This window comes from Pleurodeles waltl, chromosome 1_1, assembly GCF_031143425.1.
Source record: "Pleurodeles waltl isolate 20211129_DDA chromosome 1_1, aPleWal1.hap1.20221129, whole genome shotgun sequence".
Lineage (NCBI taxonomy): Eukaryota > Metazoa > Chordata > Amphibia > Caudata > Salamandridae > Pleurodeles > Pleurodeles waltl.
This window is the reverse complement of record NC_090436.1, coordinates 718,032,508-718,059,376: the sequence shown is the minus strand read 5'-3', so window position 1 is coordinate 718,059,376 and position 26,869 is coordinate 718,032,508. Positions and strand designations below refer to the sequence as shown.

The 26,869-nt window shown below is 43.9% G+C and overlaps 1 protein-coding gene across 1 annotated transcript in view; it reads right to left on the bottom strand.

Moving 5' to 3' along the window:
• The window catches only part of MINAR2 (membrane integral NOTCH2 associated receptor 2), a 138,572-nt gene that overhangs the window by 51,602 nt on the left and 60,101 nt on the right, over positions 1 to 26,869 (bottom strand). The window contains exon 3 of the mRNA XM_069240901.1: positions 11,892 to 12,137. Within this exon, the coding sequence (XP_069097002.1) occupies positions 11,892 to 12,137 (246 nt within the window). The remainder of the gene's footprint in view (positions 1 to 11,891; positions 12,138 to 26,869) is intronic.

Below are 26,869 nucleotides of genomic sequence, written 5' to 3'. Positions count from 1 at the left end.
GAAAGAAAAGGTGTCCCCTAAAGATACTGGTTGGCTGAGGATTGACAGAACAGCTCAGGAATCTAAGGAGTCAATACATTCCTATTAGGAACGATTGTTGCAGGCTTTGAAGCACTTCAGTGGTACTGATACCATAGAGGTGAAAGACATGGTTCACTTTGTGTTCAGATATGTGCAGGGGCTAAAATCAGAAGTGAATATCATGATTCAGCTGAATTTGATTTGTTAGCAGAACAAACCAATTGATGAGGTCCTGTGGTATGCAAAATACTACAATGTTGAACTGGAATTTAGGCAGAAAATGTTATAGGAGAAGCTGATGGTAATGCAAATAAAGGCTGTGCAGAGATCACAGAGTCCACAGTTTGCAAGGAATGCTTGTGGAATGCAGGGAATATATCAACAGGGAGCTGAGGTAATGCAGGGAGGAAATGGTTTCCAGCAACAAGTTGGAGAGAATGGTGTTCCCTTAGATCAGGTTGGAGATGTCGACTTTGAACAGAATTAACCCATTTCACTCTTGCGGCCAGTTGGGCCATTGGAAGAGGAAGTATCTTCTTACTGCTGCAAATAATCAGATACAGAATAATGGAATGATGCAAACTTAGGATGGCAATCAGGTTCAGATGCATATAGTGTAGAGACCCCAAATGCAAAATTCAAATGTGTCCCAGAGATAGCATATGCAAGCTCCACAAGCTCCAATGTCCCAACAACAATCAAATGTTCCCCCTACAGAAATTCAATAAAGTTACACATGTAAATTCAGATCACATTGCTTTCTTTATTCTGTTAAATAGTATCAACCAAATATCACATAAATACCTAACACATAATAAACAAAACAAGCTAAAACTGTGCATAAGATAAAAGCTTAAAATACTACCAATTTCATTTTTCAACCAAAATTCAATAAGTAAAATCATATAAATAATTAAAAATGTACACTATTCTGCCAAGTTATGGCTCCCTTTAAAAAAGACCCCACCCCCGGTACACCAACACATCAGGGACCATTTGCTGCCACACGAAAGCTGGGCGATACTGCAGAAAGCCCCTTTTCCTCAGCAAGGGGGATAACATTTTTGCCTAAATGGTGCATAAAAATCACAGAACAAGATCAAATGGAGCAGAGACTATGCGGACACCCCTTCACAGGTGTAAATTTGTATACATTTTGGGTCATATTGTCCAAGCGGGAAACACAAATTACATCTAATTACTCCTAAGTGGAAGCACGAAATAAAGCAGGAGGTATTTTGTCCCACCCCCAAAAGCCTTCTGCAGAGGCAATATTCCTCTGTCACGGGAGCCTTACTTCCCGAATAGCCCCAGAGTGCTGACCCATATGTTAAAACCGGGAGGCATTTGCATCTATATACCTCAAGCAGGGGCTGTATGGGTTTATTCCCCACTCTTGAGGTAAACTCAAAGGTAGCTCCTACAGCAGCGTTAAAATGCACAGACCTTCTTGAGATGCAGGGCTTCCATGTACCCTTATCGTCAAATGTTACCCCCAGATAGGGAAATTCCTGTACACGGCTATTACATTGGCTATTGATCTTTACTGCTTCTACTTTACTCCTTGGTTAACCACAAACCATGAAATATGACTTACTTCTATATACTTCCAAGTTCAAATCAGACATAAAATTATCATACACCCTAAGTACCTCACGGAGACCATTCATGGTCTGGGCCATAAGTACTGCATCATCCGCATATATCAGGACCAGGACACTCTTTCCACTTATTTTAAGGACATCCTTAAATCTTTCCATTGTGCAGCCCATTAGAATATAAAAGAAAAATGGTGGGGGCCAGAAAACACCCCTGTCTTATACCCCTTCTAAACTCAAAAGATTCCGTGCATTCTCCCTCCATCCCGAACCTCACAGTTGCATTTGTTCCAGAATGTAAGTAACAAAGCAGCTCCTCAATTTGGGGCTCCAAGCCCATCAAGGTTCGCCTTTCCCATAACTTACTATGGTTCACCTTATCAAATGCGCAGCTAAGATCCATGAAGGCAAGGTACAGGGTGCCCTTCTTGTCCTGCGTATATTTACCAATCAGCATTAGCAACTTTAAACACTGCTCTTGAGTTCCAGGTCCCAGGTCCCTCCCAAAAGCCATACTGGACCCTACTCAGCACATTTTGCCCACTCATCAAATCCTCAATGTGTCTTAAAACTATTCGCCCCAGGATTTTCACTGAGAAGTCTAGGAGTGGGATTGGGTGGTAGGATTTGGGATCACTCCGGTTTCCCTTTTAATATACGGGGACAATGCACGCCGATTTCCAAGAGGAGGGGATCCCTGCACTGACTGCCGCATTTATTGAGCAGTATGGGTGCCCATAGCAGAGGGCAGTATTTATATAGATCAATAGGAATGGCATCTGGACCTGGTGCTTTATGGCTAGAGCTGTCCTGTAAAGTCTTCCACTCCTCATCAAGAGTAAATCTAATAGCCAGGTTAGGGGTATGTCCATGTAGCTCATCCATTTCCTCCCCTGTGGTACCCCCCATAAAAAACCTGCAGAAATGGCTCACCCAGACGTCAGGTAGGATACTGCAGACCAGACGTGCAGTCATTTCTGTCCCAAAGGTATCCCCATTTACGATTTTCCAGAACATGCCTGAGTTCTTGGTGCACAGCGCACGTTCCAGATCCTCCCAGGCCTGCTTTTTGAGCTGCTGTTTGCTTTCATGTAAGACAGCTTTATACTGAGCTTGTGCACTGCTCACGTAAACCTTATCTCTTGGTTGTGCCTTTAAAGCTTTCTTCAGGGATTTCCTCGCCTCATAACAGGGCCTACTGAACCAACCTCTGTGGAGCTTAGGAGTGAGCTTTTCAGTTTTAAACATACATTCTTTAATGGCTTAGTTTAGTCTGGTCACCACCACAATAATATCCCCCGGTGGGGAGACTCTGCCAGAAGGATCCCTGTTATCAAAGTTAGATTCTGGCTCACCACCCTCTCCACTACCTGTGGGATGTTTGCCTCTCTCCATCCAATTCTCCTTCTCTGATCCTTTATTCTCACAGCTACCGGCCCTCCAAACACAGGTTTACACATGATATATGATAAGTTTATAGAAACCGTGAGAGGGTTATGGTCACATAAATACTGCCTTATGACCTTACCATGCCAGACCAGATTTCTCAGTGAAGGAGATACAAAAATATAGTCAATTGTCGTCTCAGCCCCTCTCCCCACAAAGGTTGGTACCTGAGATTCATCTGCAAACTCCAGGTCACATATATCCCAATCCCAGACTCTGTATCCCCTTGATGAGGGACCTTCCCCTTACATCCTGTGTTCCCTTAATTACATGTACACTGTTATCCAACTCAAAGGGATTCGCCACTGTGCATTACCCCCCTATCTTCGCATTGAAATCCCCAGAAATGATGGCACACTTACTTCAATACCACACACCTCCACTCTTCCCCTCAGTATCTGCAAAACTGAAAAAAGGGCCCCAATTTGGTATCCAGAGTCCCATACTGCATTGTAAATTCAGATCATTTGACATCTTAGTTTCCCTTGATTGATTTGAGTCATAAGGAATTTTCATACACTTTCCAATTGAGGTGCTAGAAAAAAGAAGAATGTGTTTTTGGTGCATCCTTAGAAGTGGATCAGTATGGTCCATCGGTTGATGGTGATGAAAATGGTCATCATGTGTCCTTCGTAGACAATATTGGAGCTACTCGCTCTACTGTGAGGTACCTAAAGTGGCAGTTGTAGGTGTAGCAAATTAGCAATTGACCATCCCAGTGACAGAACTTGTCTGAGTAAAAATAGGTTCCTTTGAGGACAAACAACAATTTGTGGTGTGTGATTGGAGTCATGTGAGTTTGCTTGGACGTGTCTTGCTATGCAAGTAAAACTGTTCCATTAGTTGCACCCCAAGTGGTATAGAGACACACACCAATGATAAGGAGTAACATTTAAAATTGTAAATCAGACCCCAAGGGTCACATTGTTCCCCTACTTGACATGTAATTATTTGCCTGCAGATTTGAGAGATGCTGTGACCCATGAAGTTTGGGACTTTTCAGGAAAGGAGATAGGTCTCATCAAGGTAGTTAAGCCTATTAAGATAACTGTGAAATTGAATGCTATGTATCCAAGGATACGCCATACAATATGACACCCAAAACAATTGCAGGAATTACCCCGATGATAGAATCATTTGTAGAACAGGTAATTCTAAAGAACATAATGGGAATTCCATGTAAATCTCACAATATGGGACTGTGGAAACCCAAGGGAAAGTACTGCATTTTCAAAGAACTGAGAAAGGTAAATTAAAGGTAAATTGAATAGTCATTCCTTGCTGTTCCATGGTACTTAATCCAGCAGTGATTTTGTTTCATATTCCTTGTGAAGCTGAGTGGTTCACTGTGATTGACCTCTGCCAGTCATTCCTCTCTATATCCTTGCATGAAGAGAGACAGTTTCTCTTCATGTTTCGACCGTTGTGATTTGGCATGATGCAGAGTCCCACAAGGGTACACAGAGAGTCCATCCATCTTCAATCAAATTTTGAAGAAGAATCTGGAGTCCCTAGAAATGCCTTTCCACTCAGTCCTGATCCAGTATGTTGATGACCTGTAAGGTGCATCAAATACTCAAAAGCATGCAAGTATGATACAATTGTTCTGTTGAACCACTTAGCTGAGAATGGACATAAAGTGTCCCTGACAAAATTGCAGTACTATAAGAAAGAAATCTTGTACTTAGAACACCACATTGAGAAAGGTGTGAGGAACATGTCACAGCAAAGAATTTCAGCAATACTGAAGATGAATCCTCCAACAACTCAGAAAGAATCAGGGTGTTTTTAGTAATGGTTGGCTACTGTCATCAGTGGATTCCAAACTTGTTCCGTTTGGCCAAGCCTTTACAGAGGCTGACACACAAAGATTTGTCTGATCTGGTACCATTGGATGACAACTGTATCTGTGCCTTCACAGAGCTGAGAGAACATCTCTGTTGTGTCCCTGCTGTGGGAAAGCCTGATTACAAGAAATGTTTTACTTTGTATTGTGAGAGGGAGGGATGTGCTCTCTCAGTTTTGACTCAGTCACCTGGGAACACAAACAGGCCAGTGGCTTATTTTCCTGTCACTCCTGATCTTGTAGCTTCAATATTGCCTGCTTGTCTTAGGTCCATAGCTACAACTTGTGTCAGCATAGAGCAGTTCCAAAGCAATGTCATGGGTCGTCCTTTGACTCTTTTGGTACCCATCTCTGTGGAGAAATAATGTTAACATGTGCCAAAACCCAATATTTGATGAATGCTAGGCTTTCTCATTTTGAGTAGAATCTGCTAGCTGTGCCTCATGTGGCTCTGAGCTGGTGCACTACTTTGAATCCAGCAACACGCTTGCCTACACCTGTTGATATTAAAAATAAATGGTATGGCTGAGGTTCAGCATGACTATCTAGATGTCATTGAGATGGCATTGAACAATGCACCAAGCCAAGACCTGACATTCAGAATGTCTACTTCCTGAATCAGATTTTGTAATGTTTGTTGATGATTCCTGTTTGAGAGACCACGATGGAAACCTGAGAGCTGATTATGACATGTACTGACTTAGGTGTGGTTGAAGCCTCCTGGCTTCAAGGGGTCTTTTCTGCCTAAGTGAATTAGTTGCTCTTACTAGAGCCTGTTGTGTTTCTGAACAGCTGAAGGTGACTACTCAGTATGGCTTTGGTGTTGTCAATGGTTTTGGACAGTTATGGTCCCAAAGGGGGTTTCTGACCTTTTCTGGCACACCTATCTGAAATGGCTATAAACTGCATAATTTGTTGAATGCATTGGAGATGCCTGCCCAGATTGCAGTTATGAAGTGCTCTGCACACCGCATAGCCACTGATAATGTTACTATTGGCAATATTTTGCCAATGAAGTGGCTAGATACTGTGCTCTGAATTGTACAGCCTTCAGTGGAGAGTACTCCAAAGAAGGAAAAGATGAAACTGAATATAATTTCTTGTTAACTGCTACAGATACTTGTGAGGAGATTAAAGCATTGCAGGAAAAAGTGTTCGAGGTAGAACAGCAGGGATGGATTAGAGCAGATTGTGTCAAAACAGATACAGATGATATTTGGATTTCGAGTAATGGAAGAAGTGTGATGCATAATAGCTTGTTGCTACTTATGGCTAGGCATTACCATGTACTGCTCATGTGGGACATGATGCAATGGTGTCCTTGCTTTGTCAAACATTGTTTAACCCCAGATTCAGATTGGCGTCAGAAGCTCTTTGTCACAGGTGTGTCACCTGTCAGCAGATGAATGTAAGCAAATGTACTGCAGTGACACTTTATCACACAGGGAGATCAGGAGGACCTTTCAACAGAATGCAGCTCAATTTTATTAAGCTATCCACATGCAATGATTGGATATATCCCTTGCTTAGCATGTGTGTTTTGTGTCTTTTTGTTGAGGCTTACCCGACCAGGAAAAATGACAGTCTTGCAGTAGCAAAGCTGTTGCTTAGAGAGTTGATTCCTAGGCTTGGATTTCCAACTTCCCTAGAGTCAGACCGAGGGACTCACTTTAATAGTGAAGTATTGAGAATACTGCATGAGGCATTGCAAGTTGAGCAAAGACTACTTTGCAGTTACAGGCCTGAGGTGTCTGGCATGGTGGAAAAGGCAAACAGAAGTTTTAAATCCAGATTTGCAAAAGTCTGTGCTTCTACCTCACTGAAATTGCCTGATGCATTGTCTCTTGTTTTGATGAGTTGTGCAGTACTCCACACAGGAAAACTATTTTATCACCTCATGAAATTATTATAGGACATGCCATGAGGTTACCAGCTGTGCCTGCAAATGCACTTGTGAACATTACAAATGACCTGGTACTAGATTATTGCAAAGGACTAGCTTACATAGTTTGTCTGTAAATCATCAGTTTGGAGAAGTTACAGTTCAGCAACAGCAGGAATTGTGCCATGATCTGTGCCCAGATGACTATGTGGTGGTCAAGAAGCACGTAAAGAAGCTTTGCTTAGAGCCATGGTGGAAAGGCTCTCACCAAGTGATATTGGTGACAACGAAAGCTGTGAAGTGTGCTGGTCTACCCAACTGGGTGCACCCTGCAAACACACACAAAGTTTTAGGTCTCCTTGATGAAAAAGCACCTAACTCTGAAGGGTTGGTTACAGTGAGCCGAGGATAGCAGATTAGACAAGCTGCTGGGATATTCAAACAACTAAAACAGCACAATTATGGTCTGAGGAGGATCTGAGGGAGTCAACAACAACAGATGGTGCAGAAGGGTTTAGATGGAAATGGTTGACAGTGCAAAGCTCAGGTGCTGATGAAGAACCTAGTGCTGTAGCAAAAAGAGTTGTACCTGGATATAAATGGCCAAATGAGCAAACAGTGGCAGTAGTGTAAGTGCCCACAACTATTTCAGAGGAAACTGAAGAGTCTGGTCAAAGTGACAGTGTTATAGAAAGATCAGCAGCTTAGAGATCAAAGAGAAGAAGAGTACCTTGTCAAAATGCTGTCCCTCGCATCCGCCGCTCCACGGCGGGTGGGAGATCTTTCTCCTTCCTGGCGGCCAAGACCTGGAACTCCCTCCCCACCAGCCTCAGGACCACCCAGGACCACTCCGCTTTCCGGAGACTCCTAAAGACCTGGCTGTTCGAGCAGCGATAACCCCCCTTTTTCCCCTAGCGCCTTGAGACCCGCACGGGTGAGTAGCGCGCTTTATAAATGTTAATGATTTGATTTGAAAGTATGCAGCACTTGAATGGACATACTTGGTGGCAAATGAATGGGAGAAGGAATTTGCAACCTTTTTTTAACAATGCGTATCCTGTTAAACATTCTTGAACTCGTTTGTGAAGCAGAACTGAACTTTGAAGTTTTGTCAGCACTTGATAGACTGGGACATTATCTCCTGAAAGTAGTTATTAGTGATTCTGCACTGTGGATTTATTAACAGAAGCTTTGAACAATTAGTAGAAGCTCTTGTAAACTTTGTAGAGGATCAAGAAGACTTTTTGCAGCTATATTTTGAAAATGTTTGAAGAACAGTTAATTGCCATTTGCTTTGCTTACAACAAAAGACCTGAAAGAGACAGTTGCTGTTTTGCAGCTGTCATTACATTTTGCAAACTTTTGTATTTTTGGTCTGAATTTAGAGAACTCATGGAGTCCAATAGAAACGAGAGTAGTACACTTAAATACTTATGTGTAGGAATGTTAGTTGTAGCAATTCTGATGATGATTTTGTTGCTGGTTGGATTGAGTTTACCTACACATTCTAGATCAGATGTTACCTCCACAATTGACTCAGTTCATACAGTTCCTATTGTAAATAAAGAGTCCTGTTTAGATGTGAATTACATGCAGATGATTCCTGAGGAGATCTGTCTCGAAGTGTCTATTATAAGTTGTTATATGAATACGTTGACACCATGCAGGTTAAAATCTGCTATGTCTGTACACAGTTGCCTTCATTAGTTACTGAGGTATACCTTATCATATTTTGCACTTGATTTATGGAATTTCCTGTTGTTTATTGCTGACTCTTATGTATCAGCAAGAGTATTTCCAGTATTATTACTCAAATTATGGCTATGTTTTTCAGTTGTCCCCAACATGAAACATTTGAGCCGAACTGCAAAAGCTAAAAACGTTGACACAGTAGGAGGATTTTTCAAGCCTACACTGGCATTTAGTACAGACTATGCCCATATTCCACCAAGACCCGGAAAAGACTACAATGCATCCAGAACGCCTCTGCCCATCTCATCAAGAACTCCCCCATGACACAGCCACACCTCCGCCCTTCTGAGAGACCTACACTGGCTGCCTATCAACAAGAGAATCACCTTTAAGCTCCGGACCCACGCCTACAAGGCCAACACGATGCCGGACGAGCCTACCTCAACCACAGACTCTCCTTCCACACTCCCGCCAGACAACTCCGCTCTGCCGACCAGGCCCTCGCCAATGTCCCCTGCATCTGGAAAACCACAGTCAGAGGAAGAGCCTTCTCCCACATCACCGCCAAGACCTGGAACACCCTCCCCATCCACCTCAGATATCCCCCACCCTGTCACAGTTCAGGAAGGACCTCAAGACCTGGCTCTTTGACTGATCCTCTGCACCCCCTCACACCTCCCACAGTGCCTTGAGACCCTCACGGGTGAGTAGCCGCACTTTACACATCCCTGATTGTTGATTTGTTGATCATATAAACAATTTGATATGTGTTCTTATTGCAGTGGAGAAAGAGGTTATAGCACAAGTTGAATACAGAAGGAGAGAAATCAAAACTAAAGTATAAAGGGGATTAACATTTTGAAGTTGGCGAAAACAAGAAGAAACACATTCAGAAGCAGGGAGTCAAGCTGCTTTAACCTTAGATGGGTAACATGTAGGGAACATCGGCCTATTAAAGCCTAAATCGAAAACTGATATAAAAGTTGTACGAACTAGTGAGTGAAGACGTGTTTTTGTTCAAGAGTGCTTGGTTCTTCATGTTAGCTGGACAAGATCCTGCTATACCAGGAGTCTATTTAATTTGCTGGAAACAGGCTTATTTTAGGTTACCTAACGGAAGGTATTGTACATGCTATTTAGGAGGAGTGTTTCTAAAGATTTATCATGTAGAGCATTTTGATGATCCTGTATGGGACAAGAAGTCAAATACCAAAGTCAAGAGAGGTGCCAGTGCTTCAGAAGTTGTAGGAGATATTTTGGGTGCAATGATTCCATCTGTCAGAGTGATTCTAAATGACCTGAAGATAAGCAAGTTATCAACTATTATAGATATGTTATCTACAGAAACAGCAGATTGGTGCTTTCTTGTTAGTCAACACTAAAATGGTTGCTATGCGATCAATGGTTTTACAAAATTGACTTGCATTACACACCCCTCTTGCGAAAGAGGGCAGAGTTTGCAAGATGTTGCAAGTTCAACAATGTTGCACATTTATACCAGATAACAGTAAGGAGCTGTGAACATCCATTAGGAACATGACATAGCTGGTAGAGGGATTTGAAGAGTTTGGAAGCAGCAGGTGCTTGGGGATCCTTTTGGAAGTGGTTTTTCAGAGGTTGGAAAGTGGTTTGGGAGTCTAGGAAGAAGAATTGTTGGCAGTATACTGAGATCTTTACTGATAATAGTATTGTTTGTTGTACTTGTGTTTGGTTGTTTTAAGTTGTGCAAGAGGAAGAAAGCGAAAAGAGCAGAAAAGGCCAAAAGAAAGGAGGAAAAATCAAACTTGAAAATAGAAAAAGTATCTATTACAGTGACATTAAGCAGTTGGAGGCATCCAGAAGATCTTACCTGGCTTGACCTCAGAGATTTTGATCTGTTTCATTGATATGAACGATTGTGATTTAGTGTGATGGCTCGATTCGCCATTAGAAGGGAAACTTATGCAGATGGCTGCTACTTTGATGTCACAGTGTTGATCTATGCATGACCTTATTTTCAATTAACATGTAATGACTTTTAACAAGTTAATTGTAAAGTTGTGCACTGAAAGCTTATATTTATGTGCATCCACTGTAGACTAGCCATCTAACATGATGCAGTAGAGCATTTTTAATCTTATTATAATCATCCATTTTGATTTCATATGATACCTTATGATGTTAAGAAACAAATTTCACTAAACTGATAATGAGGTTCTTAAAGATAATGATTTAATTGTCATATACTAATGTTGAAGAATGTATTTCTCAGTTATACCTATCATTATGATTTTACAAGTTATTGTTCTTTGCAAATTGACAGCAACATGAATTTAGAATGAGATTTATTAATGATGGATAATACGTTTAATGTTGCATGTGTTTTATTCCTCTTTGAATAACATGTGCCATTAAATTGCATTTGGTTAGTTTAGACATATTGATTTGCCAGGCCTCTGACCTGCAGCAATGTGAGAAATCTGTCTTTATTTTGCTAACATGTAATTTATTTCAGATTTCGATCCCATATAATGTTAGCTTGGAAATAGATGTCCTATTGTTTTACACGTAGACAGCTTGAGAAAGTAACCTTGAATCCAGTACATTGAGAATTTGTAGACACAGATGATTTACAATTGTTTCAAATTGCACAGGAGAGGAAGATGGATGCCTTTCCCCTGTTGGTAACGGGAATCCTTCCTAATGTTGCAGATGACTTTCATGCGATAGCCTATGATTGGACAGTGGAATCTTCTATCCTCGAACCATTGATAATTGGACAAATCAGAACTTAGTTTGGACTTAAATTCACCATTCCCAGTTGGATTGGGAGCACTCTCCAATTTCTTTTCCCCTGGACACTCTTGTCACTTTTGTTTCTTTTGCTTGTGACTTCTGCTTCAACTTTTCTATGGACTCTAACAGGTACAGACTTTTATGATCTCGTCCCTTACCCTTCTTAATATGCTGATGAAGAGTGCTTAGTATGTTTAATAGTGATTAAGCTTCAATTCTTTCAGAACCTAGGTAATCCCATGTTGATTGTTGATTTTGTGACTTTATAGTTTGGTCTTGAGACTTGTCGACATTAACTTGAGAATTAGTTTGTAATACAATCCTTTACCTTTATATTTATGTTAACTTGGGGTATCCTTGTATGGCCATATTGGTGATACCGTTAATAACAAATTAATTTTTTGAATTGTGATGCCCATATCGCTTACCTCCAGCTGGGTGAAAAGATTTGTCAACCTCGTTTAGAGCATACCTGAAATGCTCAGTGAAAAATGAAAAAACTCCCATGCTTTACCAAATACCTAGAACCACATTAGTTACATATTCCATGGCCATTCTCAATTGTGTCAGTATCTGAACTTTAGTTGCTTCTTAATTTCAATTGCTAAAGAATTGTTACATAGTACTGTACCTTTAAATAATGCGCCAAGTGGGGATGTACTGACTGCTCATCATATTCTTTAATAGTCCATGAAGGTTGTTTTTTCTTCTCTTCTATTGCCTCACTCACAGAGTACTCCTGGTATAAAGGGTTGTTCTTGGTTGTGGATTTCAAGGTAACCGGAGTGATGTGTTTGCTTATAGCTTTATCTATGGTTCCTTGGTTGTCGTGTGTGCTGTTCAAACCAGTAGTCTCTCTGATAGTTTTGTCTTCTTTCTGAAAATGATTACATAAATATGGAATAAAATAAGAGAAATTATATGAACAATACTAAAGAGCAATAGTTTGTATGTTATAAATAAAACCAATTTAACTACTGAAAGTACAAAAAGGTAATCACCAAGCAATGTTAAACATTATTTCCATTCTTTCACCAGTAATTTCAGCTCGATCCAATATCGTCTGTACCTCATTTTCTTACACAAATGAATTGTGATCGCCATATCATTTTCTGCTGGATTCTTTTAAACCTGAGTTGTCTAAACAGATCTGTTCTTTCCAAGGTATTTAGAATTGGCTTTGAGCTCCTCTGCTTTAAACCATTTGATTTTTTGACCAGCCTCTATCATCAATTGCTTTGAAGTCTTTTCAGTTTCATCTTAGCTTAGTCCAGAGGACTGTTTCTCTTTCACCTAAAGCTACAAGTTGGCTGGTGTATCCTTCTGCCTCTTGGGAAGTGAATCAGTAACTGTTAGAAATGTGGTCTTTGGTTGACAGTCAGGTTACCCCCTGTTCAGGCTTAACTTCAGAGTACAGGTGTAAAGTATTTGTACCAGCTCATACAGTAACTTCATGAAAACACTACAAAATGACACAACACAGGTTTAGAAAAATAGGAAATATTTATCTAAACAAAAGCAGACCAAAACAACAAAAATCCACAATACACAAGTCAAGTTATTAATAAAAATGCAAAACGGGTCTTTAAGTAGTTTCAAACTCACACTAACACTGTTAGCGTGAAAATGTACCTTGGGTGCATCAAAATTAACCCCGCACGGGTGAGTGCGCATCAAAAAGGGCTTGCTATGCATTGATTCCACTCACGAGCAGGACCTTGCGTCATTTCTCCTTTCGCCGGTTTGGTGCGCGTTGATTCCTCTCTCTGCAGTAGAGCGATGCGTCAATCTGTTCAGCTCTCTCAGGTCCGGACAGGCGCTTGTGTTGTTTTTACATGCCCAGCAGTACTTGAGTCACAAATCCAGCCGCACGATGATCTAAAAACCACGCAGCATGGGTTGTGATCTCCCAGCCTCCGTCAGTGATTCTGCGCGTCATTCCTCCTGCTCCGTGCGTCGATTCTTCAGTCACATTTCCGGTGAGCATCGATTTTCAGCTGCAGAGCCGGCGGCTCATCGTTTCTTCAGCCCCAGATCAGAGTCGCATCGATCTTTTCCACGCATGGCGCTCTGTGCGTGGATTTCTTCTTCTTTAGGCTGCCAGCTTCTCCCTTCAGGGTCCCAGGAACTGGATGGGCACCACAGGGCGTAGTAGGAGTCTCTCCAGAGACTCCAGGTGCTGGCAGAGAGAAGTCTTTGCTGTCCCTGAGACTTCAAACAACAGGAGGCAAGCTCTAAATCAAGGCCTTGGAGATTTCTTATCAAGATGGAAGGCACACAAAGTCCAGTGTTTGCCCTCTTACTCTGGCAGAAGCAGCAGGATAGCTCCAAAAAGCACAGTCACAGGCAGGGCAGCTCCTCTTCCTCAGCTCTTCAGCTCTTCTCCAGGCAGAGGTCCCTCTTGTTTCCAGAAATGTTTCTAAAGTCGGTAGTTTTGGGTGCCCTTCTAATACCCAGTTTCTCCTTTGAAGTAGGCCTACTTCAAAGTAATGTCTCTTTTGAATGTGAAATCCTGCCTTGACCAGGCCAGGCCCCAGACACCCACCAAGAGGTCGGAGACTGCATTGTGTGAGGACAGGCACAGCCCCTTCAGGTGCAAGTGACCACTCCTCCCCTCCCTCCTAGCACAGATGGCTCATCAGGAAATGCAGACTACATCCCAGATCCCTTTGTGTCACTGTCTAGTGTGAGGTGCAACCAGCCCAACTGTCAAACTGACCCAGACAGGGAATCCACAAACAGGTAGAGTCACAGAAATGGTATAAGCAAGAAAATGCTCACTTTCTAAAAGTGGCGTTTTCAAACACACAATCTTAAAATCAACTTTACTAAAAGATGTATTTTTAAATTGTGAGCTCAGAGGCCCCAAACTCCACATGTCCATCCGCTCTCAAAGGGAAATTACACTTTATTCAGATTTAAAGGTAACCCCCATGTTAACCTATGAGAGGGACGGGCCTTGCAACAGTAAAAAACTAATTTAGCAATATTTCACTGTCAGGACATATAACACATTACTATATGTCCTACCTTAACCATACACTGCACCCTGCCCTTGGGGCTACCTAGGGCCTACCTTAGGGGTGTCTGACCTGTAAGAAAAGGGAAGGTTTAGGCCTGGCAAGTGGGTACACTTGCCAAGTCGAATTTACAGTTCAAACTGCACACACAGACACTGCAGTGGCAGGTCTGAGACATGATTACAGAGCTACTTATGTGGGTGGCACAACCAGTGCTACAGGCCCACTAGTAGCATTTGATTTACAGGCCCTGGCACCTCTAGTGCACTTTACTAGGGACTTACTAGTAAATCAAATATGCCAGTCATGGATAAACCAATCAACAATACAGTTTACACAGAGAGCATATGAACTTTAGCACTGGTTAGCAGTGCTAAAGTGCTCAGAGTTCAAAAACCAACAGCAACAGGTCAGAAAAAATAGGAGGCAGGAGGCAAAGAAATTGAGGATGACCCTGCATAGGCAAAAAAGTCCAACAGTAACGATGCAAAAGATGTATAATTTTAAGCCGACAGACATTATCTGCTTAAACGTGAAAGCTATTTTGAAAGGAAGGCTTTCCCTACTAAAAGAATCATGTTCTACCAATACACATGCGATTAACTGAAGTTTGGTATAATTAAGTATGTAAATGTAAATTAGCAGTTGTATAGCGCACTACTCACCCGTTAGGGTCTCAAGGCGCTGTACTCATACTGCTATGGAACCCCTCCTGGCTTTTCCCTGTGAGGCACCCACTCCTGAGCACCCCCAGGGTGAAGCCAGGGATCCAAGCGCTGTTGTGGAGATTAAGCAAGCTATTGCCCAGAGTTGCAGAGTGGGACCCATGAATTAGATTAGGCACCGAGGCGAGAATGATCTGGTCAAGGGGAATTGAGCCCAAGACCTGCCGAAGCAGGACTTGAACCCTGGTCTTGAGCCAGATCTCTGCTTCAGGGTCTGCCGCTCTAACCATTGAGCCACACTTCTCCACGAAGTATGAAAATGAACTGAAATATTTTTCAAGATATATTTTCCCAGAACATTTTTTATATGTGTAAAAATGTTACATTAGAAATAAAAGCACATGATTGCAAGATAGATATGTGGGAAGGACTGAATAAGGTGGCTTCTGGTGATTTTAGTAGTGGAAACCACCTTTGATCTATGTCTTCCATGAGGTAAGATGTCCTTCGTTTTTCTGTTTGTCTCTCAGCGAGGTCCATAACAGCTGCGAGGTATAACAGTGAGGATGGAAAGATGCAAATGAAGAAAATAAATTCGAATTTAAAACAGAAAAAAAATATAAAGAGCCGAAATAGGAAAAGCAAACAATAGGGATAGGTGAGGAAATTATATAAAGATGATGTATGAGAAACAGAAAATACATCTCAGAACAAGGCAAGATAAAAAACGGAAAATAAGTATCTAAAATATAGAAAGTGGTGGAAAATATAAAGGAAGAAATGTCAAGCAGAGAATTAACAGACAAACATTATGAACACCAATTACAATAGCAACAAACAAGGGAAACAGCACATGAGTAACAGCAAATACCAACAGATTGTCCACATGTAGCATAGAATGTTTCAATGCGTGTCACCACCATTCATATCATAGAATTAGATAGATAACTATTTAAAAGCAGGTTAAATAAATCAGGTATCAAAGAAAAGAATTCTAATGCACTATATTGCCAAACCAGATGTGAAACAATGAATCAATGCCATGCACAGCTAAGGCTTTTGACTTCATGTACGTTTGCAGACCCCGGAAATGGAAAAGAACATGGATTATGCATGGTTGCCATTCTCCAGTACTGTGATACAAAATGAGCAGTCTAAAAATGACCCTTAAGGATCTAATTGAACAGCAAGATTGCAGACCTTGATGAAACTCAAACAACAAATGTAGAGAAAGGCAGAGCCAACAAGGCACAACATAAATGCCATTACTGAATGTGGGACAAGTAAACAAGCACATTTGTTCAACACCACAGAAAAAAGGTGGCGAGCTAACAACAGAGATGGATAAGAGAACAATCAAACCAGCAATGCAATATCAGATCACGTAGGAACTGAGCAAATTGCTTAGCAAGAAATAAAAATTGTAGACTGTATGGAAAGAATAAATCAGGTAGTGTGTTGCTCACCCCACAAATATACACCAGTGACTAAATATGGAAGCAAGAAGGGTGGACTACTCTGGGATTTAAAAGCAGCAAGGTGGCTTTGTGTGGCTTAGTAAATCTCATTTAAGCTCTTGTATTGTCTTGCGTTATGCAAGGAAAACAGAGCTTGACTATCTTTGACAATATTCCTCCAAGAAAAGGCTAAGACCAAGAGGGTCAGTGCACCGTCTTGGAAAATTTCTCTGGTGCGTACGTAGGGCACTCCTCCCAAGTCTACCATGGCCCATGGGACCCCACCCCTCCAGGCCCAGTGCACTCTGAAGAGACTTAGGGGACCCCATATCTCTGGGACAGAAGAAGGGCAGAAGTGCTGAGCATGTTGCCGACCCCTGTACCTTTGCCTAGGTGATCATGATGTGCAGTCACACTACCTCCAGCCTGCATTTAGCTAAGGCAGTACATGACTGGGTTGCTCTTACCTTCATGCCTGAGCCAAAAAAAAAATCGCATTTTTGCTTCTGCCCATGGCGGGAGCAGAGAAGAGTGTGAACAGCTCCTAGAGAGCGTGACGAGCTGGCAGGGACTGCAAGAGCCTTGGGGTTCCCAAATGACCCCAAATGAAACAGCAGCACCAAAGTGTTCTGCAAACACGGGCACCTGCTACTTAAATAAAATGAAGTGCATTGAATGGTTGCTTTGGCATTACCAACAGGAAAGCAGCAAAGCCGATAATTGATTTTCACAAAAAACAAAAAGCTGGAAGAAGGACTTGCCCATAACACCCTAGTCAGGTCCAAATTTCTGCATATTTGCGTCTGTGGTGCCCCATCTTCAGACGTTGTGGAGTGTGGAAACGCCTGTTGGTTGTCCTAAACCTGGGGTAGCATCATAGTAAAAGTAATAATGAAACTCAGGGACACATTGTTTACTATAATTCTTCATTAGTAATGTTGATGGTTGACAATGCAAGGTTTAACAGTATAAAAATGCTTTAGCAAGTAGACATTATCCCCACTGAGTTCAATTGTGTGTTATAACATGTATTGCATATCGAAATGGTGAGACACTGACAAAGCCATTATGGCTGCCATATTGATAATGACGCACCCTAATATGGTGCTATTGCATCTGGGGGTACTGTGGTTGAAGGGTTCATGACCCACTAGCGGTGGAACATGAACAGAGGGTTCATCCAAAGGTATTTTCTTCTACCTTCTTGTGTATATTTGTAATATAATGGGTAGTATTTAGAAGTGTGTGTAATGAGTAGTTTCCATTTTATACGGAAAAACACTGACTAGACAATGATTTATTGAGTGCTGTTGTTGAATGCCAGTGAACTGGGGTTACAAGCCCACACCACCTTCTCAGAGTAGGCCTTGAACTACTCATGTTTGCTGTCCTGTTTTACAATGTGGTACTTGGTTCCCAGTACAAACTCACATCTTTTGCAACTAATAACTCAATTTCTTATTGTCACCAATTGCTGAACATCATTTCATTTGGAGGTATATAAGTGAGTAAAAGACAACAGTCAACATTCAGTAGCTGTCTCTTCCAAGACTGTGTGCATTGGGTTTGAACATAAAAAAAATAAAAAAACACTCCTTATCGGCCACAAGTTAATGGGGATGCCAAACACTAGAAAAGAAAAAAAAGAGGAGACAAACAAATCAAAAAGTCAGAGAAATTAAAAATGACTGGTAGTATGTTGAAATAAGTTATAAAGTTCTGATACAACAGAAAAGCTGACTCAATAAATACTAACTGCCACATTATCCAAGACAATTCACAGTAATGACAATGTTTTTCACCCACTGTACCACTCTAGGCAACAGCCTGCCTTATTTAAATCAGTATTGATACTGCTCCTCATGGGAACAGCCCATGTGAAACTCTACACATGGTCACTTTAAGAACAGAATACAAGCAAACCCAGACCAGTTTTTGTATTATAAGGCTTCGTCAGCTAGGTGCAACATGGGTCAAATGGCACAATGAGCAAGAGACCCACGTCTCATCATACCCTTGTCCACTTAGGGCACAACACCAATCACACAAAAGTGATAAGAGGAACACTTTTAAAATGCATAACCACTGGCAATCGCTTAGAGTAGCATTCCGAGCAAACATCTGTCTTATGCAAATCAGTACTGACCCTGTTCCCCATTGGAACAGTCCATCCTGAGCTGCCATACAAGGACCTCTCCAGAGGAGAACAGAAGCAACCCATTTTGGCCTTGTCAGTGAGGTATACCTTAGCTTTTATGGCTAGTAAGGAAGGGACCTATGTCTAAACATACCCTTGGCTACTTAGAGCATAACATCAATCGGACAAATGGTAATATGAGGAATGTTTGCAAAAAATCTAATTACTGGCAATTTCTTGGGGTAGCATTCCAACTGATTGTATCCACCCCTGTGTGAAATTCTAGACAAGGATGTGCCTTATGCTAATCAGTACTGACCCTGCTTCTCACTGTAGCATTCCTCCCCAAACTACCAGACCTGGCCAACTGAACCGAAGATGCATCTGAGTGGAAAGGTCAAATTTAGACACAACCCGTCTTGGGTTGCTTCTGTGCTTGTTCAGAGACAATCTGGTTTGTCAGTTTGAGCTGGACTGTTCCTACTGGAGCAGGCACACAGTTCATGTACATATGGCTGGGTCTAATCTGAGGTGGCATGGTGGGCAAAAAAACAATTGATTGGAATTCTACCTGAGTGATTACTAATGGTTAAATAAATTGCAAGCTTTCCTCCAATCACATTTTCTGTGTTTGATGTCAATCCCTAAGGGGCCATGGGTATGCCTAGGGTTAGGTCCCTTGCTCAATGTGCTATGGGAATCAAGGTGTAACAAATTAAAAACATTATGAAAGAAACATAATTTGAGTTTTAGGACTACAATTCATAGAGAAACATCCATTTGGGCCTAATTGTTAAGATGTATTAAATGGCGTGACTCAAGCTACATTTACCATTTATTACTGTAATAGATAATTAACTTTACCTAATCAAGAGAGTGTAGAAGATTCCAGTAGGATTTTGTCTAAGAGTTTGTCTAAACTACGCGCAAAACACAGTTTGTAATATTCACAAATACAATTTAAACAATACTATGCCACACTTAAATGCTACGGCCTAAGTTCTCCTATGTGATTCAATCTGTAAATGTCCAAAGCATTCAAAACAAAATATTTCAAATATTACACATTATTTATTGCTGGGTTCTGGCCCCAGGATTTATGGTGTTTTATCGAGTTATCTTGTATTCTAGATGATTAATGTAAATACTTACAAACTAAGGCCCTCATTCTGACCTTGGCGGGCGGCGGAGGCCGCCCGCCAAAGTCCCGCCGTCAGGTTACCGTTCCGCGGTCGAAAGACCGCGGCGGTAATTCTGACTTTCCCGCTGGGCTGGCGGGCGGTCGCCTTCAGACCGCCCGCCAGCCCAGCGGGAAAGAGGCTTCCACGATGAAGCCGGCTCGGAATCGAGCCGGCGGAGTGGAAGCTGTGCGACGGGTGCAGTTGCACCCGTCGCGTATTTCACTGTCTGCGCAGCAGACAGTGAAATACATGTAGGGGCCCTCTTACGGGGGCCCCTGCAATGCCCATGCCAGTGGCATGGGCACTGCAGGGGCCCCCAGGGGCCCCGCGACCCCCCCTACCGCCATCCGGATCCCGGCGGTCGGACCGCCGGGATCTGGATGGCGGTAGGGGGTGTCAGAATCCCCGCAGCGGTGCAGCAAGCTGCGCCGCCGTGGAGGATTCAATGGGGCGGCGGTACACTGGCGGGAGCCCGCCAGTGGTGTCGGTCCGACCGCGGCTTTACCGCCGCGGTCGGAATCCCCATTGGAGCACCGCCGGCCTGTCGGCGGTGCTCCCGCGGTCCTCCGCCCTGGCGGTCTTTGACCGCCAGGGTCAGAATGACCACCTAAGTATTATAGAAAAGGGGTAGATGTAATATTTCTAAAACTTTAAAGCATACTTGTATTCATCTGTCCCTGCTGACCTGATGTTTGGTGTTAGCAGGCACCTAAATAAGCAGGAGAACATAAGAAAACATGAACAGTAGCTTTAATCTTGTTGTCACAAAAATAACACACTTCTGAGTTTGTGTTTATTGGTTTGAGTATGTATTGCTATTTAATTATGTTGTGATTTAAATATAGTTACTTATTGGGTCTGTGAAGTCATTGCAACTGGTGTTCCAGTTATGATTTTCATGTCTGTTGTGGGAGATTGTGGTCCTAACCATAACTTGCAAATCTCAGTGGGTTTTTCTGATTTCAATTCACAACCAAAACTCCACTTTTGCTGTAGATTTTTTTGTGAATTTCTAAATTTTAAAGACATACATACATGTTAATAACTCCACTTTACCGCTGACATTTTCAGTGATTTTTGTATGTTTTGATTATATACCACATGGAACAATTACCTGCTCCCAATCACTCGTGAGCAGTCAGCCCCCACTGAACATGGTTTTTGCCTGTTTACAATGAGGGGGTTGACCACAGGGGCGATCCCACAGCCCTCTCTGATTCCCCGCTGTGAATGGCGTCAGGGCATGAATAGCGGGAGTGGACCATAACACTTAGCTTTTGGTGAGACCCAATGCACAACACTCCTTTGGGTCCAGCTTCCTTTGCACATAGACTTCAGCCCATCCACAGCAGGGGGTGGCCAAGGCAGCGAGGCCATGTGCACAAACAGAACAGGCGGGCTATCAACAGTGTGCAGGACCTTCCACTATGCACAGCACGGGTTGGACACAGGGCACTATCCCACTATGGCAGGGTCTGGACTGTGAACTGGCTCTTCTCTCAACCAGGTGCATGTGGTCAACTGCACTTGTGGCTATTGACAAAGCTCAACAATAGGGCTCTTAGGTTTCGTTGTTTGTAAATCCTCTGTCAGATTTATGGATCCTAAATTGAATTGTGAAAACTTACAAAACATAACACTGTGTTGTTAATTATTTATTGTGTGTGTCTATGAAAATTTAGTAACAATGTGTACAAACAAAATTATTGTAATGATAGCAGTAAAAGGAGAGTATCTAGTCTATGTACATTGGACTATGCATATTTATATGCACCCAACAAACCTTATTATGATTGTTCAAACTTATGGGCTAGATAGGACAACTGGTTTTGTTGTGGCTGCATTTGCAGGGTGTGTTCTTATTATTGCCTCAATATACTAGTTTTAGCTCAAAATGATGTTTCTGCCAAGTGCTGTGCCAACACATAAAAGTCCAAAAAGTTGAGCACAACATTACGAGACCCTCTCTTTGACAGATTTCCAAGAAACTCAAAATGTCAAGATTAGCTAACAATTATAAGACTTTGCCCTGTGATGTGCCAAGAAGTAAAACTGCACCAAAGTTATTAGTAAATACATTATTTTCTATCAAACTTTTAATGTATTCCCTTTTTAGATCTGCTTGAAATCAGAGATTCCTGTATTGGGCTTAAGGAGTTAACAGCCTACTAAATTTCATGCATATTTGTTAAAGAGCACCAATGATATCAGCACATGTTGAAAATAGATTTGGACCCCTTTTAACTGTGCCTTTCTGCAGTGGAGTTGCACAAAACTTGTCAAACCCATAGACAACTAAACATGCTAAATGTCTACAAGATTTCATAGCAATGCATCAAATGATTCCACAGTTATAGGCAAATGAGCACTTCTTTACCCCTCTTTTCATCTGTGGCTCACCTTCATGAATCAGCATAAATTCTGAACGTATGCTAAACATTCTAAGCATCTGCCAAATTTAATGGAAATTTGCCAACCAGCATCAAAGTTATAGGCAAACAAAAGCACACATATAGAGCTGTTAAAATATGTCTATAATGTTCCATATGTATGCCTAAGTTGAAACAATGATTAAATACTAATGCCACCATACTCGGCTTCGGACGTCAAGATGCCAGTCGCACTCTAAGAGTGCTCCGGACCCCTCCGTCATCCGCCGCTGCAAGCCCGATATTTTCCCACATCCAGTTTACCCCTGATGCGATAGCAGCCCCACCTGGAGGCCAGGAGATGAGTTGCAGGGAGTAAAAGATCCGCTTGGGGAGAAGCCCTGACCCCCTGAGAGGCGGCAGAGATGGGCAGCTGAGCCTCTCTGTTGTCAGCCGTGACCCAGCCCACCAACCAACAACCGGGTGCCTGCCCCATGAAGGACCGGGTGAGGCAGGAGATCCGTGGAGGAGTGGGAGATGAGCTGTGGAGCGTGAGCGTTGGGGTAGCGCTGCAGCCTGCCCTGGGGCCTGGGCCAGGCAGGCCCGAACAAAAGAGAAGGACAGCACTAGGTGGGTGCGAAAAGGCCTGAAGCCGGTTGAGGAGCCAGAACGATCCTACCACCCGTGCTGTGCAGGCCGGGGCTCCCGAGGACAAGACCGGCTGCCCTGCCCTAGAGCACGGATTGAGCGAGCCAGGCCGAAAAAGAGGTGCAGCACAGACGGGCGCGTGAAACTCAGGAGGCTGAGGGGGAGCTCAAACGATCCTGTCACCGCACTGGCAGTTCATGAGTGGACAGGAGCAGAGAGGTGAATACCGAAGAAGGTGCTGCAGTGTGGAGATTGCAATGGAAGCTAGGCCCCCTGGAACCTGACACAGTCGGAAGACCAGTGAGGAGCGTTTGAGTGGAGGCTACGATGGGGCCAAGCAACAGAGGTGGAAGTGACTAGGTGGCCCAGAGCAATAAGCGGTATGGTGGGATGAAGAGAGCCGGGTGCAGAGACTGCTGGAGAGTGCTGTCCTGATAGGAGTGGGTGGCGGACGCGGACTGAAATGCACTGTACTCCAGACGCAACAACCTGCAATTCATTGGCTTTCCAGAAGGAGCATAAAAGACCCAGGTGGTCGAGTTTCTGGAACATTGGATTAGATCGTGGATGCCAGAACAACAACTGTCACCTTGGTTTGCCATTGAACATGCCCATAGGGTGCTGGCACCCAGACCCCCTCTTGGAGGGCCCAGACAACCAATGATTGCTAGGTTTCTTAACTTTAGGGACCACAACACTATCCTCAGAGAAGCGAGAGCACACCCAGATCTCCGCTGGGACAATCACAAAATCCTCATTTTCCCAGATTATACACGTGAAGTGCAAAACAAATATTGCTCCTATGAGGGAATCAAGCAAAAACTAAGAGCAATGCATCTGTCTTGCATGTTTCTCTTCCCTGCGCGTCTTAAGGTCATCATGGATGGGAAATCCTTCTTCTTTGACTCGCCGGAAACTACTTGGAACTGGCTCCCTAAGGAGCACCGTGTTGCCCGGAAGGAACTCCCTCCCTGTGCAGAGAACTCCGAGGGACCTAGCCACATCGGCTCACTGGGGTTGAGGAGTGGACGAAGACGCACTAGGTCCCGCCGCAGTAAGTGGAGTGGGCCTACCCGATCGCCCAAGAAGGAGTCAATGAGCCCAAGGGATCCGAAGGAACCGACCACATCCAGCGGTCTAGAAGAGAAGTGACCTGTGCCAGACCACGAGGATGATCGCCTTAGCCAAACTCCCTCCCTATCGTGAGATATAGAGACAAAACTGATCCCAAGCAACTGTAACAGAGACAGGAGGGAGATCAACTGACTGGAATTGGATGCAGAATGAGGAGATGTAATATTGCAGAACTCTGACTATATGGAGGGGTCCACCACTCCACACCCATTCAATATACCTTGATTTTTCTAGTTTTGGTTGTGTTCAGGGACAACAGATGATTCAGGGATGGAAGTATGGGGTGAGGGGCAGTTGGGGGGATGGGGTGAAGTAACAGTAGAATAATTTACTGTCATGTTATGGCTAAATTATGTGTGTACTAATGTTTTTCTTTCAGATGGTCACATCACGCCCCTAGGGCTACATTACTCATGCGTCTCTCAAGGAGAGACCCAATTTATGCGACCTTCTCCCTGGGGGAACCGTCAAGACACAGGGAGGTTTATTCAAATCAACACCGATTCCCCGCACACACTGGAGCTTCCTAAGCAGGTTTTTTCCTGGAATGTTAATGGGGTCCTAGACAAAATCAAGCGCTCAGCAGTCCTTGGTGCCCTCTGCCGCTTTGCCCCTTCTGTGGTGTTACTCCAGGAGACACATTTGGTTGGCACCAGATGCCCTATGCTCGCGAGAGGCAGTTACAACAGAGTCTACCACGCAGGCTTCTCTAGAAGCTCTAGAGAGGTGTCCTGCTGCACCGCTCACTACCCACAGTGATCACCATAACCAAGCTAGTTCAGCAAGGACGATATGCTGCAGTGTCTGGCACAATCGGCGGCCGGCAGATTAATCTCCTGAGTGCTTACGCCCACCAGGGCATTTGAACAATTCCTAGAGACTCTCCAGGGAAGTGGTGGCACAGCTCTCCCCGGGGCTGACAATCCTGGGAGGTGACTTCAACTCTGTCATGAATCCAGAGGTTGACACCACAGGGTCCTCATGCATGAATCGGGTAGCTCGAACTACAAGACATTGGGCGCATGGACTAGGCCTCTGTGATGTGTGGCCGGTATGGCACCCTAGAATGCAACAGAACACGCACACATCAGCAGCGCACCATACACATGCAAGAATAGACCTCCTCTTCATGCCGGCACTGGATGTTTCTTGGGTTGCTGGAGCAGAGATACTGCCTGTCTCTGACCATGCACCACTCCTTGTCCAGTTGGAAGACACTGGCATGGCCCAATGCCCACTGTGGCGACTGAATGCCTGGCACCTCCAGGATGGAGACTATGTTCAATCCCTAAGAGGACAGCTCACCCACTACTTCGCGAGCAACTTGGTGTCCGTGCCGTCGCTGGGCATGTTATGGGCCAGCTGTAAGGCCACTCTCTGGGGACATGCCAAGCATCTTCTCAGGGTACGAGAACGCGTGAGGAACCAACAAGTGACAGACCTTGAGGCCCAGGTATTACGCATTGAGATGCAACTCTCTACTGCCACTCATGCGTCCATTACTAGACAGTTAGGCCTAAATAGAGAGTGAATCCGTCATCTCATCCTTGAAACTGCGAAGCACATGTGTCATGCCTCGACGGCTGGCATGTACGGATGGGGGGACAAAAACAGAAAACTGATACACTGGCTGGCAACCACGCCCTAAGCAGGCTGGGTTGTCCCTGAAATTGTCAATGACTCAGGCACCACCTCCCAGACACCCCAAGATATTGCACAGAGCTTTGCCACTCATTACACAAGACTTTATGCGGAACGCCCTAGACCCCAATTGGAGAGAGAGCCCCCCCTGTTGAGAGACCTGTCCTTCCCTAGAATCTCAGCAATGGAGAGACACTACCTTGACAAACCCATAGTGCTAGAAGAGATCAGAACTGCTATTTTGGCTCTGGCCTCGGGTAGGACCCCGGGCCATGATGGGCTTCCGGCAGAGCGTTACAGTAAGTGCAGCAACATCTTGGCCCTACACCTGCTGAACATGTACGAGGAACCTAAACAGATGGGTGGTTTTCCCCCGGGCCTCGACCAGGCCACTATCATGGTGATCCCAAAGACCCACTGTCCATCGCAGCATTGCTCTGCCTACCGCCCCATCTCACTCCTTAATACCAAATAAAAATACTACCTACGATATTGGCCACCAGGCTGAAAAGAGTGCTGCCTTTGCTGGTCCACCCAGACCAATGTGGTTTCATGCCGACTAGGAGTACCAGGCACTGCTTTAGACGGCTGCACGCAGCACTAGCTTACCGTGGTTTCCTGATCCCTCCCCTGGCCCTTCTTCTTATACATTTCAAAAAAGCCTTTGACACAGTGGACTGGTCCTATCTTTCCCAGAGTGCTGGGATTGGCCCTAAATATCGGGGACTGGTGCAACTCCTTTATTCCAATCCAACTGCCCAGGTGAAAGTGAATGAGGTTGTTTTGGACCCCTTCCAAATTCGCCGGGGAACTCGCCAGGGGTGTCCACTGGCCCCACTTCTCTTCGCTCTAGTGATAGAGCTGCTTGCGAAGATTATCAGAGAGGACCCATTAATTAGCGGATGGTCTTGGCACAGTGGCCGTGAGGACCGCTATGCATTGTATGCCAATGACGTGCTCCTGTATGTGGCTAACCTGGCCAGTAGTGGACCCAAATATCTGCAGCTAAGGAGGCTGTTCTCCGAGGCCTCTGGCCTGACCCTTAACCGCAATAAGTCTGTACCGGTCCCATTGCATCCTGCAAGGGACTGCTATGACTGGCACAACAGCATTCCCATTCGACTCAACAGCTTCCAATACTTGAGAAGTACTGTGGCCCTCCCGCCGGAACTGGCCTGGTCACTCAATGTCGCACCACTCACCTGGAAGATCAGGGATGACCTCCAGGGATGGCGGACCATGCCCCTTAATGTCCTGTGAAGGATAGCACTCTATAAGATGATGGTATGATGGTTCTGCCCTGGTTCCTTTACCTTCTCCAGAATTCCCACCCCCCAGAAACCTAGGCGATGGTTTA